We start from the raw sequence: 13598 nt of genomic DNA, 5'->3' as shown, positions 1-13598 counted from the left end.
GCTGCATAAGTCCCTAACAAGAAAGACCCTATCCTTTGAAGCTTTGAAGCCTTGAAACCAGGCATTTTACTCCTCTCTAGCTATGAAAGTCCTAGATGGCATCTTCTTCAAGTATAAGGCTGTTTCGTTTATAATGAAAATCTGTTGTTTACTGTAGCTACCTTCATTAATTATCTTAGTTAGACCTTCTGCATAACTTACTGCAGCTTCTACATCAGCACTTGCTGCTTCACCTTGTACTTTTTTTTTTTAATAAATATTTATTTACTTACTTACTTATGGCTGCGTTGGGTCTCCACGGTTGCGTGTGGGCTTTCTCTAGTTGCAGCGAGTGGGGGCTACTCTTCGTTGCAGTGCGCGGGCTTCTCTTGTTGCGGAACACAGGCTCTAGGCACGCGGGCTTCAGTAGTCGTGGCTCATGGGCTCTAGAGCGCAGGCTCAGTAGTTGTGGTGCACAGGCTTAGTTGTTCTGCGGTATGTGGGATCTTCCCAGACCAGGGATCAAACCCATGTCCCCTGCATTGGCAGGCGGATTCTTAACCACTGTGCCACAAGGGAAGTCCCTCACCTTGTACTTTTATGTTATGGAGAAGGCTTCTTTCCTTAAACCTCACGAACCAACCTTTGCTAACTTCAAGCTTTTCTTCTGCAGCTTCCTTAACTCTCAGCCTTCATAGAACTGAATAGAGTTTGGGCCACGCTATGGATTAGGCTTTGGCTTAAGGGAGTGTTACAGCTGATTTGATCTTCTATCCAGACCACTGAAACTTTCTCCATATCAGCAATAAGGCTGTTTCACTTTCTTATCATTTGTGTGTTCACTAGAGTAGCAGTCTTAGTTTCCTTCAAGAACTTATCCTTTGTATTCACAACTTGGCTACCTATTTGGCACAAGAGGCCTAGATTGCAGCCTACCTTGGCTTTTGACATATCTTCCTCACTAAGCTTAATCATTTCTAGCTTTTGATTTAAAGTGAGAGATGTGCAACTCCTTCCTTTCACTGAACACTTAGGGGCCACTGTTGGGTTATTAAATGGCCTAATGTCAATATTATTGTGTCTCAGGGAATAGGGAGGCCCAAGGAGGATAGAGACGGAGGGAACAGCTGGTCCATGGAGCAATCAGAACACACATAATACTTAACAATTAAGTTTGCTGTCTTATATGGGTGCAGTCATGGCACCTCAAAACAATTACAACAGTAATGTCAAATATCACTGATCACAGATCACCAGAACAAATATAGTAATAATGGAAAATTCTGAAATATTGAGAGAATTACCAAAATGTGACACAAGAGACACAAAGTCAGCAAATGCTGTTGGAAAATGGTGCCAACAGACTTGTATGAAACACAGTTGCCACAAACCTTCAATCTGTAAAACACACAGTATCTGCAAAGCACAATAAAGCAAAAAGCACTACGGAATAAGGCACACCTGTACTATACACATAAAATCTTCTTGAGAAATATACAAGAGCAGAGGCCAGCAAACTATGGCCCATGGACCAAATCCAGTCTAACATCTGTTTTCATAAATAAAATTTTATTAAAACACAACCATGCTCATTCATTTATGTATTAGCTGTGACTGCTTTCATGCTGCAATGGCTGTTGTGTAGCTGCAGGAAGAGGCATCTAGCTCACAAAGTCTAAAATATTTTCTCCCTGATCCTTTACAGAAAAACTTTGCCAACTACATACTAGACTAGAGAATAAGCTTCAATCAGCTTAAAAGAAGACTGGAAAATTTTGGCAAAAGGACTAAGGGCAAGCATTTCATATAATTGTAGGGCTAAGAGTAAAACAAGGGTGAAATCAATTTCCATTAAGAAAATACAGGTTGCAATCCTGATACCAAAGTAGACTTCAAGCTAAAAACCATTAAACAAGATAAAGAAGGACAGTTCATAAGGTTAAGGCCACATGCTGGTTTTGGAATAGAACAGGGGAATACACACCACACTTTAAAGATGCTGTCAGGTGTGATATCACCAAAGTGGTGGAGTAGGGAATTCCAAAACTCCAAACCTCTACAAAAGCAACAAACTGGCAAGAACTGCCAGATTCTACTTTTTCAGAACTCTGGAATCTAATCAAAAACTTACAACAATCAGAGGAACACTTAAAGAAGCTGCAGAATTTTGGTGAAAGAGCACTTTTAACTTACCCACTTACCATCCTCCACTCTGCAGTTCAGCAGTGGCAGTGAAGATAACAGCCTACTTCTGCTAGTACCAGAGGGAGCAATATGGACCTTATTCTCCAAAGTTTGTGATTATGTGTTTCGATCTGTCTCATGGCTCCCTGACGGTTTGGCTCAAGGGCTTGCCTTTGTTTTGCTTGTCTCAGAGCTTCCCCAGGAAGCTCCTGGGTGGCATTTGTTCAAAGTATTTAAAGGCAATGTGTTAGCTGCAGTTTCAAGGGGTAAGGGATAACACCTGGGGATAAGGGATTATAGTCAGGGCAACCATCAGACAGACCAGAAAAACCTGGGAAGGAAGAGGCTAGTAAAGGAGATAATTGAGAGGAAAGGGGCTTTTTTAAATTTCCACATATTTTAGGAAATCTAAGAGGTCATGCACGCATTCAGGACTAGACAGACACCTGCTCTGAAAAGACCTGGGAAGACATTAAGTTTTCACCTCTGTCTGACCTTTGAGCTCCACACGAAGACAAAGTGAAGGCTAAGGTAGAGTTGTAAACAGCCTCGCTAAGCATTGAAGGGTGCCCCAACATAGAGCAAATACGCAGGACCAGGAAAGTTGTTATTTGTTTTGGCTCTAGGAATGAAGGAAATCTCTGTCAAGTAACTAGCTGTCCACTAAGCTAATAGACCAGGGACTGCAGTGGCCAAACATGACAAAGAATACAGACTACAGAAACAGTTCAGAAGTCGCTAAATAAACCACAAAACCCCACAACAGCAACAACAACAAATGCCGGGGAGGGGGGAAGAATCTGATTTTCAGTGTTGCCAACTTATAATATTCAAAATGACAAGTTTTAACAAAAAATTACATGGCAGGCAAAGAAACAAGAAAATATGACCCATTTACAGAAAAAAGAAATTAACAGAAACCATCTCTGAGGAAGTTCAGACTTCGGCATTACTAGACACACTTTAACTGTCTTAAATATGCTCAAAGTTAAAGGAAATCAGAGTCCTAAAGGAAATCATGAGCATGTTATCCCAACAAATACAGAATATCAATAAAGAGCTGGGTATTATAAAAAAGAACCAAAGAGAAATTCTTGAGCAAAAAAGTACAATGACTGAAATGAAAAATTTACTAGAGGGGTTCAATATTTGAACAATCAGAAGAAAGAATCAGCAAACTTGAAGATATGTCAATTGAGATTACATAGTCTGAGAAGAATTAAAAGAAAGAAAAAAAAGAAATAAACAAAGGCTAAGAGACTTGTGGGACACTCTCAAGCATGCCAACACACATATAATGGGAGACCCAGGAGAAAAGGGATCAAAGAATATTTGAAGAAATAATGGCCAAAATTTTCCCAATTTTGATCAGAAACATCTAACTACACAACCAAAAATCACAACAAACTCCAAGAAAAATAAACTCAGAGAGATCCACAGCAAGACAAATTATAATCAAATTGTCAAAAGTCAGAGAATCTTAAATGTAGCAAGAAAATCAAGTGCATTCATCATGTGCAAGGGCTCAGTGAGGTTAACAGCTGATTTCTCGTCAAAACCATTAAGGCCAGAAGATAGTGGGGTAACATTCAAAGTGCTGAAAGAAAAAACTGTTAACCAAGAATTCTATATTCAGAAAATCTATGTTTTGCAAGATAAAAAAATTCTGGAGATTGGTTGCACAATGTTAATATACTTAACATTACTAAACTGTACACTTAAAAACAGTTAAGATGGTAAAGTTTATATGTATTTTATCACAATTAAAAATAAATTTTAAAATATAAGGAGAAATTAAGACTTTACAGATAAACAAAAACTGAGGGAGTTTACTTGCCCTACCTGAAATGTTACAGAAAGTCCTCCAGGCTGAAATAAAATCTAGATAGTAACTCAAAAGCATACAAAGAAGTAAAGAATACTGGTAAAGGTAGCTACACAGGTAAATACAAAAGTCAGTATTACTGTATTTTTGGTTTGTAAAAAAAATTTTTTTCTATATGATTTAAAGCCACATTCCACAATGTAGATATATAACCTATAACTACAATTAGGATAAAAATTAATAAAATGAAATGTGAAATTAAAAGACTGAGATATAAGTATGATTTATATAACTGAGATCTCTCATATTTTATTTATTCTAAATCAGTTATCTCTATTTTGTATTTCACATGGAAAAGATCCAGAATTGAGCTCAAATCCAAGCATACTGGGAAGGAAACTCTAATAAGAAAGATCACCAGCCAGAGAGTCAAGATACGGAAGTGTTATACTGTTAGCACAGCTAGTAAGTCTCAGTGTCATTTACTAACTTCTGTGGGTCTTGAGTTCCCCATTTGTCAAATGGGGAGGATATAACAATATTATAAAAATTTATATGAAGGAAGAAAATAGTTGATTGAAAATTCTTTAGTAAATAAATAAGCAAATCTGAGGTATTATCATTATTACTACTATCAGCATGCATAAGCAGTTTTCGTATTTACCTGATGATGTTGGATGTTTCTTATGTTGCACGAAAAATTTTGGTAGAGCAGAAACTTATCAACATCTTTTTCATTTACTTTTTTTGAGGATACCTTTGCCAGAGATGACTGGATACAAATATATCTATTTTGGCACCTGTTCAGATACACAAATATTCAAACATTAAGTAGTTATTAACATGTGCTTTAGTAAAGAAACACGTTATATAGAAAGAAGATTAACAAAAAACTAAATGAGATTTACCACATGAGATTTTTTTTAATGATGCTCAACTATAAAAATGTCATTGACCCATCAAAAGGGGACTCCTCGCCTATTCATGCTAGCATAGGTGTTCCAGATCTATTTATATTTCAACCCAATCCTCCCATAAAATGCCTAAATGAGTTCAGATACTATCTGCAGTTATGCAAGAGACTAATAACTCTGGCTTAGATATCATCCTTTTCTAACCACTAAGTTAGAGAGTCAGAACCAATTAAAAGCTAAAAAGAAGGGAAACAAGATGATGTGTTAGGACAGCTTCCAATGACAATTTATGAAATTGAACCAAATTTCAGCAGCATAATTACTTGTAAAAACACATTTAAAAACCTGCACAATTCTCCTACTTCAACTCATTCCTGTGAGGGCCACTGAGGAAAAAGAAAAATTCTCTCCCTTACATTAACAAAAACCCTGACAAGCTACAGTAGTCAACCGGTTCATTTTCACCTTTACTCTCCTCTGCACAGCTCACACAGCTAGAGATGTGGAGAGAGAGGAAGAGTAGACCTCTGCCAAACCCTGTCCTCTGATACACAGAAGCACAGGAAGGACAGAGTGCCTAAAAATAAGGTTTTTAAAATAATATCCTTTTTTAATAAGGCATAAAATCCATAAGCCCAAGTAGGGTCTAGGTCAAAGGGTTTTACTCTCTTATAAATTGGGACTATGATACTATGGATAAGCTGCTCTCTCCATCAGCTAAAATTCATTTTGACGTCAGCACTTTTATCCATACCTGATATTAAACATTCTCAAGTTAACCCAACCACTGGTAAACATTATAAAATTAAGTGCATACAACTCAATACGTTTAAAAAGCAATGCCACCCATTCTAAATGGTTATGAATCTCTCTGTAGCATATATTGCACAGTGCAGTGGTTTTTAAACTGTGTTCCTCAGAGGCCTCTGCTAAGATGCTTCAGCGTAAGGAGGATGAACAGGCAGAGTTCCAGGCTCCCTGCCCAGAATTCAATTAAAGCAACTTTACTTTTATGTTTTATGTATTCGGGTTCTGTTGTTTGAGCAGAGAGCTGTGCTACTAAAAAAAAATTTTAATTTTTAAAAGTCTGAAACTAAGTTTTTAATGAACACTGGAGTTAGCACTAACCATGCGACCCTTAACATCATGAGTCCACAAGGCAGAAAACTCTAAGAGTTACTCACAATTTCCGAATGAAGTCAAGCGTGTCTTTGTCTTTAGCAATCATGTCTGCTAAAATATGCTGCACTCCTGTTTCAATATCCTGGAGTGCTGAAAGCCCTTTAGGAGAAGGGTAAGAGGGAAAACAAAAGCAAGAACTACAGATTGGTTTTTAAATCTATAAATAAATCACAATAAATTTATTCCAGTCAAAATAAAACCCTAAGTTGACAAACTTAAGACAGAAAAGTATCCTCCGTGGTGACCTAAATGGGAAAGAAATCCAAAAAAGAGGGGATATATGTATACATGTAGCTGATTCACTTTGCTGTACAGTGGAAACTAACACGACATTGTAAAGCAACTATACTCCAATAAAAATTTAAAAAACAAACAAACAAAAAGACAGAAAAGTATCATAGCAGTGACTAGCTTCCCTCAGCAATAAAATCAAGTCTCCAAAAACAATAATACAGGACCTTAACATACCATATAACCTAGTGGTGAAAAATGCAGCTCTGGAGCCAGCTGCCTGGTCTAATCCTGGCTCCACCATCTACCAAATGTATGACCCTGGGCAAGTTACTTGTTCTCTCTGTGCCTCAGTTTCCTATAAAAATGGAATAATAATAGTATCTACTTCATGAAGTATTTACAAAGATTAAGCATTATAGGATTAAGCATTATAGGTTATAGGAAATATATATTAATAGAGTCATATCCCAAGGTATACTATTTCATTCCAGTTACAAAAATTCTCCTTTGCAAATAATTTTATTAATATTCCTGTTTTGGCTTATGAGACAGTTATTCACATTTTCAATGACCTATTTGAATTTCTCAAACCTCAAATGAGCACAAAACAAGAGCCATTATGTGGTTGTTCATCTTCACAGCTGAACTGTCTACCAATGGCACATTAAGTTCTCTCCAAGTGCTTTCAGTTTGCTAATTTACAGCAGTGTGTCTTGTACATTATGGCTCCTGCAATATGAACTTATACACTGAGAGAGATCATTTGCAATGCATTATTTATTTCTTTTGTCTTTATTGCTCTATTTTCATTAAAGCTTCTTTTTTTCCTTCCATTAAAACTTGAATTACACAAGCACTAAGTATCATAAGTATGTTTTTCTGAGGGTATGGTTTTAGTGAGTAACAAGTACAGAAGACAAAGAGGACAGGAGAACAAACTTACAGAGTAATTAATAAAGAGAAAATGCCTTGTTGGGTTGTATTATGATAACTGATAACTGATCTTAACTAATGATGTAACTGCATTTATTCCAAAGAAATTTAAAGAAAGAAATTTGGCCACTGAAATTAATAGGAATCCTGTTTACATTTTAGGAGAGTTTCCCTATGAGGGAATTTTCAGGAACAAATTACCTTTGAGAGGTGTTAGATTGCATACGTAAAGACTTACAACAGCTGTGGCGCATAGTCAGGAGTCAGTAAGTGTCTGCTCTTGTGTTAGCTTTCTCACTAGATCAGTCTTTATCCTAGAAAACCACTCACTATGCATTCATTCCTGGAGTCCAAAAGTACCTCACAGCATCATTACCCGAAGTTTAATGAGAATACCAGGGTGAGAAGTCAGTAGTAAAGATGGAACCTACAATGAGACCAATTAATGAGAGAGACTAGAAAGAGGAAATTATAGATTTTGCAATTGTAACAATGGGCTTTTGTAAAGCCCACATCATTCAGGGGAAAACAATTTGTAAACCTTATGTTATCAAACCTACTTAGTAGGAACTCAGTATGTGTGTGAACTAAGGAAAACTTTGTACCAGAGGAGGTGAAGAGTGGAAGGAAAGAAAATAGACCAGAAGAGAAAAATAAAAACTGACCATAAATCATTATGCATCTAACATTCTGAAAGCTCCAACGTTTGATTCTATTGATAAGAAAATATACCATCACTGGGCACAGATAGTTCCCACTGTGGCTAATCTTAACGCATGGCTATATGGTCTCAGTTAATATTAAAATATTAAAGTTGCAAACATTTGAAAATATAACGAAAAAAGTAGAACAAACTTGAATTTTACTCATTTCAACCCATCTCTAAATTCAAATATTTACCACTGCTTTTTCTTTTCATTATTGCCCTTTTCAATATAGATATTAGGATGTGTGTATTTGTGTATGAGCAGATATTCATATTTTCACAGACACATAATTTTTTTAATTGCAAATTCACATTTGCCAGATTATATAAAATAAACATAGATTTTGGTATGCTTATTCTCTACAGTTTAGTACATACATCCTGTAGATTTTGTTGTCAGAGACTGCCCCCTACAGACACTCTCCCAGCTTAAAGGAAGGAAGGCTAAAAGGAACTAGAATCAGAGTAGTAATCACCAGAGCATCAATCTCCCCATTCAATCCTAGCATCAATCTCCCCATTCAATCCTTTCCACTCCCTGGAAAAAGCCACTCTTACTCAAAAAGCTCTCACTCCAAGGCTAATTTTGACAATAAAACCAATATACCTTGACACGTATCAGTTGACACTTTCCTTGGGTTCTTCTTAGAAATATCTCTCCCTTACCCCCTTCCTCTCTCATTCTCTCCTGTGCACGCACACACACGAAGTGAAAGTAAGATTCACTTAAGAAAAAGACAAACACTTTATTCATGGAGAGTAGAAGTGTGGAAGTAGGACTTCACTTTACAATCCATGTCTGTCCGAATTGTTGAAGTTCTTTTCAAAAAGTAGATATGATTTTTATAATTAAATAAGTTTTTAGAAATAGAATAAAAAATTTAAAAGACAATACAGGAGGATCTTTATAACCTTGGATATAAAGGAAATTCTTTAAAAAGAAAAAGAAGCAATTATCTAAAAAGAAAAGATTAACAAAATTGAAAAGATTAATAAATTAACTATGATAAAATTAAGACCTTCTATTTACCAAAAGACAGCATAAAGAAAGTGGAAAGAGGGCTTCCCTGGTGGGGCAGCAGTTGAGAGTCCGCCTGCCGATGCAGGAGACACGGGTTCATGCCCCGGTCTGGGAAGATCCCACATGCCGCGGAGCGGCTGGGCCCGTGAGCCATGGCCACTGAGCCTGCGCGTCCGGAGCCTGTGCTCCGCAACGGGAGAGGCCACAACAGTGAGAGGCCCGTGTACCGCAAATAAATAAATAAAAGAAAGTGAAAAGAGAAGTTACAAGCTGGGAGAAAAGATTTGTAGCACATGTAACTGAGCAAGAATATCTAAAAAATACTTATAAATTAATAAGAAAAAGTGAAACACCACAATAGAAAAATGAGCAAAAGAGTAGAACAGGCACTTCATTAAAAGAGGAAATCTGAATAGCTAAGCAGGAGGTATACTGGGATTTGTTTTATTAGAATTATTTACTCTTTATATGCTGTAATATTCTTTTGTATCATCATTACTTAATGAAACAATTTTTTTAACCTAGGTTTTCAAATTAAAAAAAGAAACAGGAGCGACCTCTTTATTAAGTAAAGCTGGTACCTTTAACATTGGGCCTAATGTAAGAGAGCAGATTGAGGTCCCCTGGATTCTCAAGCAGTGTCCTGGCTGCTCCTTCTAATCCCAGCTGCTTTGCTCTCTGGGCTTTGGTGCCCTTGCTCCCAGTTTTATATGGTGCTGACTAGGAAAAAAAGTCAGAAAACATACCAAATTATTCAGTTTTAAAAAGCAAAAGTTAAAAATAGGACACAAAATTAGAGGACATGTGAGAATGCTAAAGACATCCTCTTCTCAACCCTTTCCTCTTCCTTCAAAGATTAATGCTAACAGAGAATACAAGTTGTACGAAAACAGTTGTTTCTTATCAGACTCTTTATACTTTTCTACATGCTTACAGTTAGCTATCTGCTTGGATTCACTCATCACACAAACTCAGTGCTTGGACTGCCAGGACTGCAAGTCCTCAACTCAAGCAAGCTCCTCTAAAAGATGTCCTCACACAATGCTTCTACTTCTTAGTCCACATTCACTCCTCAACCCACTGCCCCCTGGCTTCTCTTTCCACACACCTTGCTGAAAGTGGTATCACAAAGATCCACAATGATCCTCTAATTACCAAATATACATTTTTCAGTCCTTATCTTGCCAAAACTCCCTGCTATATTTAATTACTTAACCATTGATCATTACCTCCTTCTATGACTCTCTTCCTTAATCTTTTATGGGCATCATCATCTCCTGATTCTCTTCATACTTCTCTATTCTTTCCATGTCTCCTTCTTAGGCTCTCCCTTCCTCCACCCATGCTTCAAAAGTTAGTGTTCCTCAATGTCTATCCTGACCTGCTTACCCCATGATCTCTCCTTGAGTGAAATCTTCCATTTTCATGGTTCCAAATACCAATTACATGCTGCAGACACTCACATCTATGCCTCCAGCTCAGCACACTCTCCCTTAAGCTTACGCTTCTGTTACCTACTCTCCTTTTTCCCCACTCAACTGGGAATTCCTTGAAGACAAGGACTATGTATTAGTCATCTTTGTATTGGGTTGGCCAAAAAGTGCCTTTGGTTTTTAAGTAAAAATAAAAGACACTTTTCATTTTCACCAAGAACTTTACTAAACAACGTATTCACCCTTTTGTTCCACTACCTTCTGCCATTTTTCAGGCAACTTCATAATTCCATCTTCCCAAAACTTTTTATCTTTTTGAGCAAAGAACAGTTCCAGGTGCCTTTCACAGTCTTCCAGGGAACTGAAATTCTTTCCATTAAGAGAATTTTGTGAAGACCGAAATAAATGGAAATCCGAAGGTGCAATGTCTGGCGAATATGGCGGATGAATCAGAACTTCCCAGCCAAGCTGTAACAGTTTTTGCCTGGTCATCAAAGAAACATGCGGTCTTGCATTGTCCTGATGAAAGATTATGCATTTTCTGTTGACTAATTCCAGACGCTTTTCGTTGAGTGCTGCTTTCAGTTGGTCTAATTGGGAGCATTACTTGTTGGAATTAATCATTTGATTTTCCAGAGGAGCTCATAATAGAGGACTCTCTTCCAATCCCACCATATATACATCCCCTTCTTTGGATGAAGACAAGCCTTTGGTGTGGTTGGTGGTGGTTCATTTCACTTGCCCCACAATCTCTTCCGTTCCACATTGTTGGACAGTATCCACTTTTCATTGCCCGTCACAATTTGTTTTAAAAACAGAATGTTTTCATTACGTTTAAGTAGAGAATCGCATGTGGAAGTGTGGTCAAGAAGGTTTCTTTCGCTTAACTTATGTGGAACCCAAACATCAAAGCAATTAACATAACGAAGGTGGTGCAAATGATTTTCAACGCTTGATTTGGATATTTTGAGTATGTCAGCTATCTCCCGCGTGGTATAATGTTGGCTGTTCTCAATGAATGCCTCGATTTGATCGCTATCAACTTCAACTGGTCTACTCTACTGTGGAGCATTGTTCAGTGAGAACTTTCTAGCTCGAAACTTCGCAAACCACTTTTGACACGTTTGATCAGTTAGAGCACCTTCTCCATATGCTGCACAAATCTTTTTTTCCACAAATCTCTTTTTGCATTTCAGTTGCATTTTTACCTTTCTTGAAATAATAAAGCATAATATGCTGAAAATGTTGCTTTTTTCCTTCATCTTTAATATTAAAATGGCTACACAAAAATTCACCAGTTTTGATAAGTCCTTTTTTTAAATGCACGCTGATATGACAGCTGTCACATACAATCTAACAAAATTGTTTTGAATGAAGTTAAAGACAACTAAGTGCTACTAGAGCCATATTATGGGAAAAAACGATCGAACCTTTTCGCCAACCCAATAAACCCAAGTGCCTATCACAAAAAAGTGCTTAATAGATATTTACTGAATAAAGAATATTTTATTGAATTAAATAATGATGGTGGCTGATGACTTTAGCTTTTTATTTCAAGCTCTTTAACTATAAGACCCAAATCATAATATACTGAGGTAAGTATTACATTAAAAGATAAAAAGGATTCCTTACCACGTGTTCTAGTTCTTCAAAAGTTTTACAGTTCAGCAAGGCTTTTAACAAGCACTCAGACATCTTCCCCTCCTTCTTAATTTTTTGGATTGTGTTATAAGTCTTCTTTGCAACAGCCCTGAAAATAGAAACTTTTATAATATACAAGACCTATATGTTAAAACTTTCTTTTTGAAGCTATATCAAACTTACAGAAAAGTTGTAAGTAAGGTAAAAAGAACTTTTCCCCCGCTCTGAACCATTTGAGAATAAGTTACCATCATCCCCAAGTACTTTAGTATGTATTTTCTATAAACAAGAATCTTCTCCTATAACCATCAAAAGCAGGTAATTAAAATTGATATTAACATTGATATAATACTGATATATTCTAACCCTCAGATCTCATTTAAGTTTCACCAATTGTTCCTATATATGTCCTTGATAGTGAATTCAGCTAAGAATGGGTTTTATGTAATTGCTAGGTGTCTACAGTCTCCTTCAAGCTGAAACAGTATTTCAGTTTCTCCTTGATTTTCAAAACCTTGATACTTTAGAATGTATTATTATTACAGCCTTTCATCCTATTTCATTACCTGTTACGATTTATAATTTCTGCTTAATAATGGTATTGCTAAAATGATGGGCAAAAGTTAGAGAGATGATAATATAAATTACTAAAAATGACTGATGGAAAAGAAAACTAAATCTACTTATGAAAAAAAAGAAAGGCAGAAGATTATAAGTTAATGAGGAAGAATATGCAGTCCTTAGATCACACTTCTGTGTCTTCTACATTCCTGGTAGCCCAAGACTGTTTTCAGAGGCTGAAGCCTACCAGGGTCATTTCGACAAAAGGCCAATGACCTACTGGCTTGCATATGAGGGAGAGGAAAGGCATCTTTAGAGAAAATTCAGACGTTTCTTACTATCCATAATCATAATCTTTTTTTTTTTTTGCGGTACGCGGGCCCCTCACTGTTGTGGCCTCTCCCGTTGCGGAGCACAGGCTCCGGACGCGCAGGCTCAGCGGCCATGGCTCACGGGTCCAGCCGCTCCGCGGCATGTGGGATCCTCCCAGACCGGGGCACGAACCCGCGTCCCCTGCATCGGCAGGCGGACTCTCAACCACTGCGCCATCAGGGAAGCCGCATAATCATTTTTTGATTCACTTTTTTAAGTGACCCTCAGTAAGAAATATTTTTACCTTGCAACCCAGTATATACACATATATAATTTCATATTTAATAAACAGTTAATAAACATGATAGTTTTATGAAATAATATTTACCTTTACCACAGAAACTGCACTCATATTTTCTATTCTCTATTTCATTTTTGTTAAAGTGGTAATGACCTACCAAATCAGTTTCACTACTCATTTATGAGTAGCAATTAATAGGGTAAAAACCAATGCTCTAGTTATAGAAAAAGCTGAGCTCAAGAAAAGTAGAGACCATACCTCATTACCAAAAAGAAATCTCTGTACGATATAAAAAGATCTTCTAAGTCCTAGTCAATGCCACCACTTACTTGGAGAAATAGTCCTCTACTAATATTTAATGTATTCCTCTAT

The 13598-nt window shown here is 36.9% G+C and overlaps 1 protein-coding gene across 2 annotated transcripts in view; it reads right to left on the bottom strand.

Annotated features, from left to right (window-relative positions):
• SRBD1 (S1 RNA binding domain 1) overlaps window positions 1–13598 on the bottom strand; it is a 230731-nt gene that overhangs the window by 193654 nt on the left and 23479 nt on the right. For both annotated transcript variants that reach the window (XM_067703090.1, XM_067703091.1), the window contains exons 6-9: window positions 12044–12161; window positions 9560–9698; window positions 6087–6183; window positions 4653–4788 (exon numbers count right to left, since the gene is read on the bottom strand). In XM_067703090.1, coding sequence (XP_067559191.1) covers window positions 4653–4788; window positions 6087–6183; window positions 9560–9698; window positions 12044–12161 — 490 coding nt within the window. The remainder of the gene's footprint in view (window positions 1–4652; window positions 4789–6086; window positions 6184–9559; window positions 9699–12043; window positions 12162–13598) is intronic.

The sequence above is a fragment of the Pseudorca crassidens genome, chromosome 14 (genome assembly GCF_039906515.1).
Source record: "Pseudorca crassidens isolate mPseCra1 chromosome 14, mPseCra1.hap1, whole genome shotgun sequence".
Lineage (NCBI taxonomy): Eukaryota > Metazoa > Chordata > Mammalia > Artiodactyla > Delphinidae > Pseudorca > Pseudorca crassidens.
This window is presented reverse-complemented; position numbering and strand designations above follow the sequence as displayed.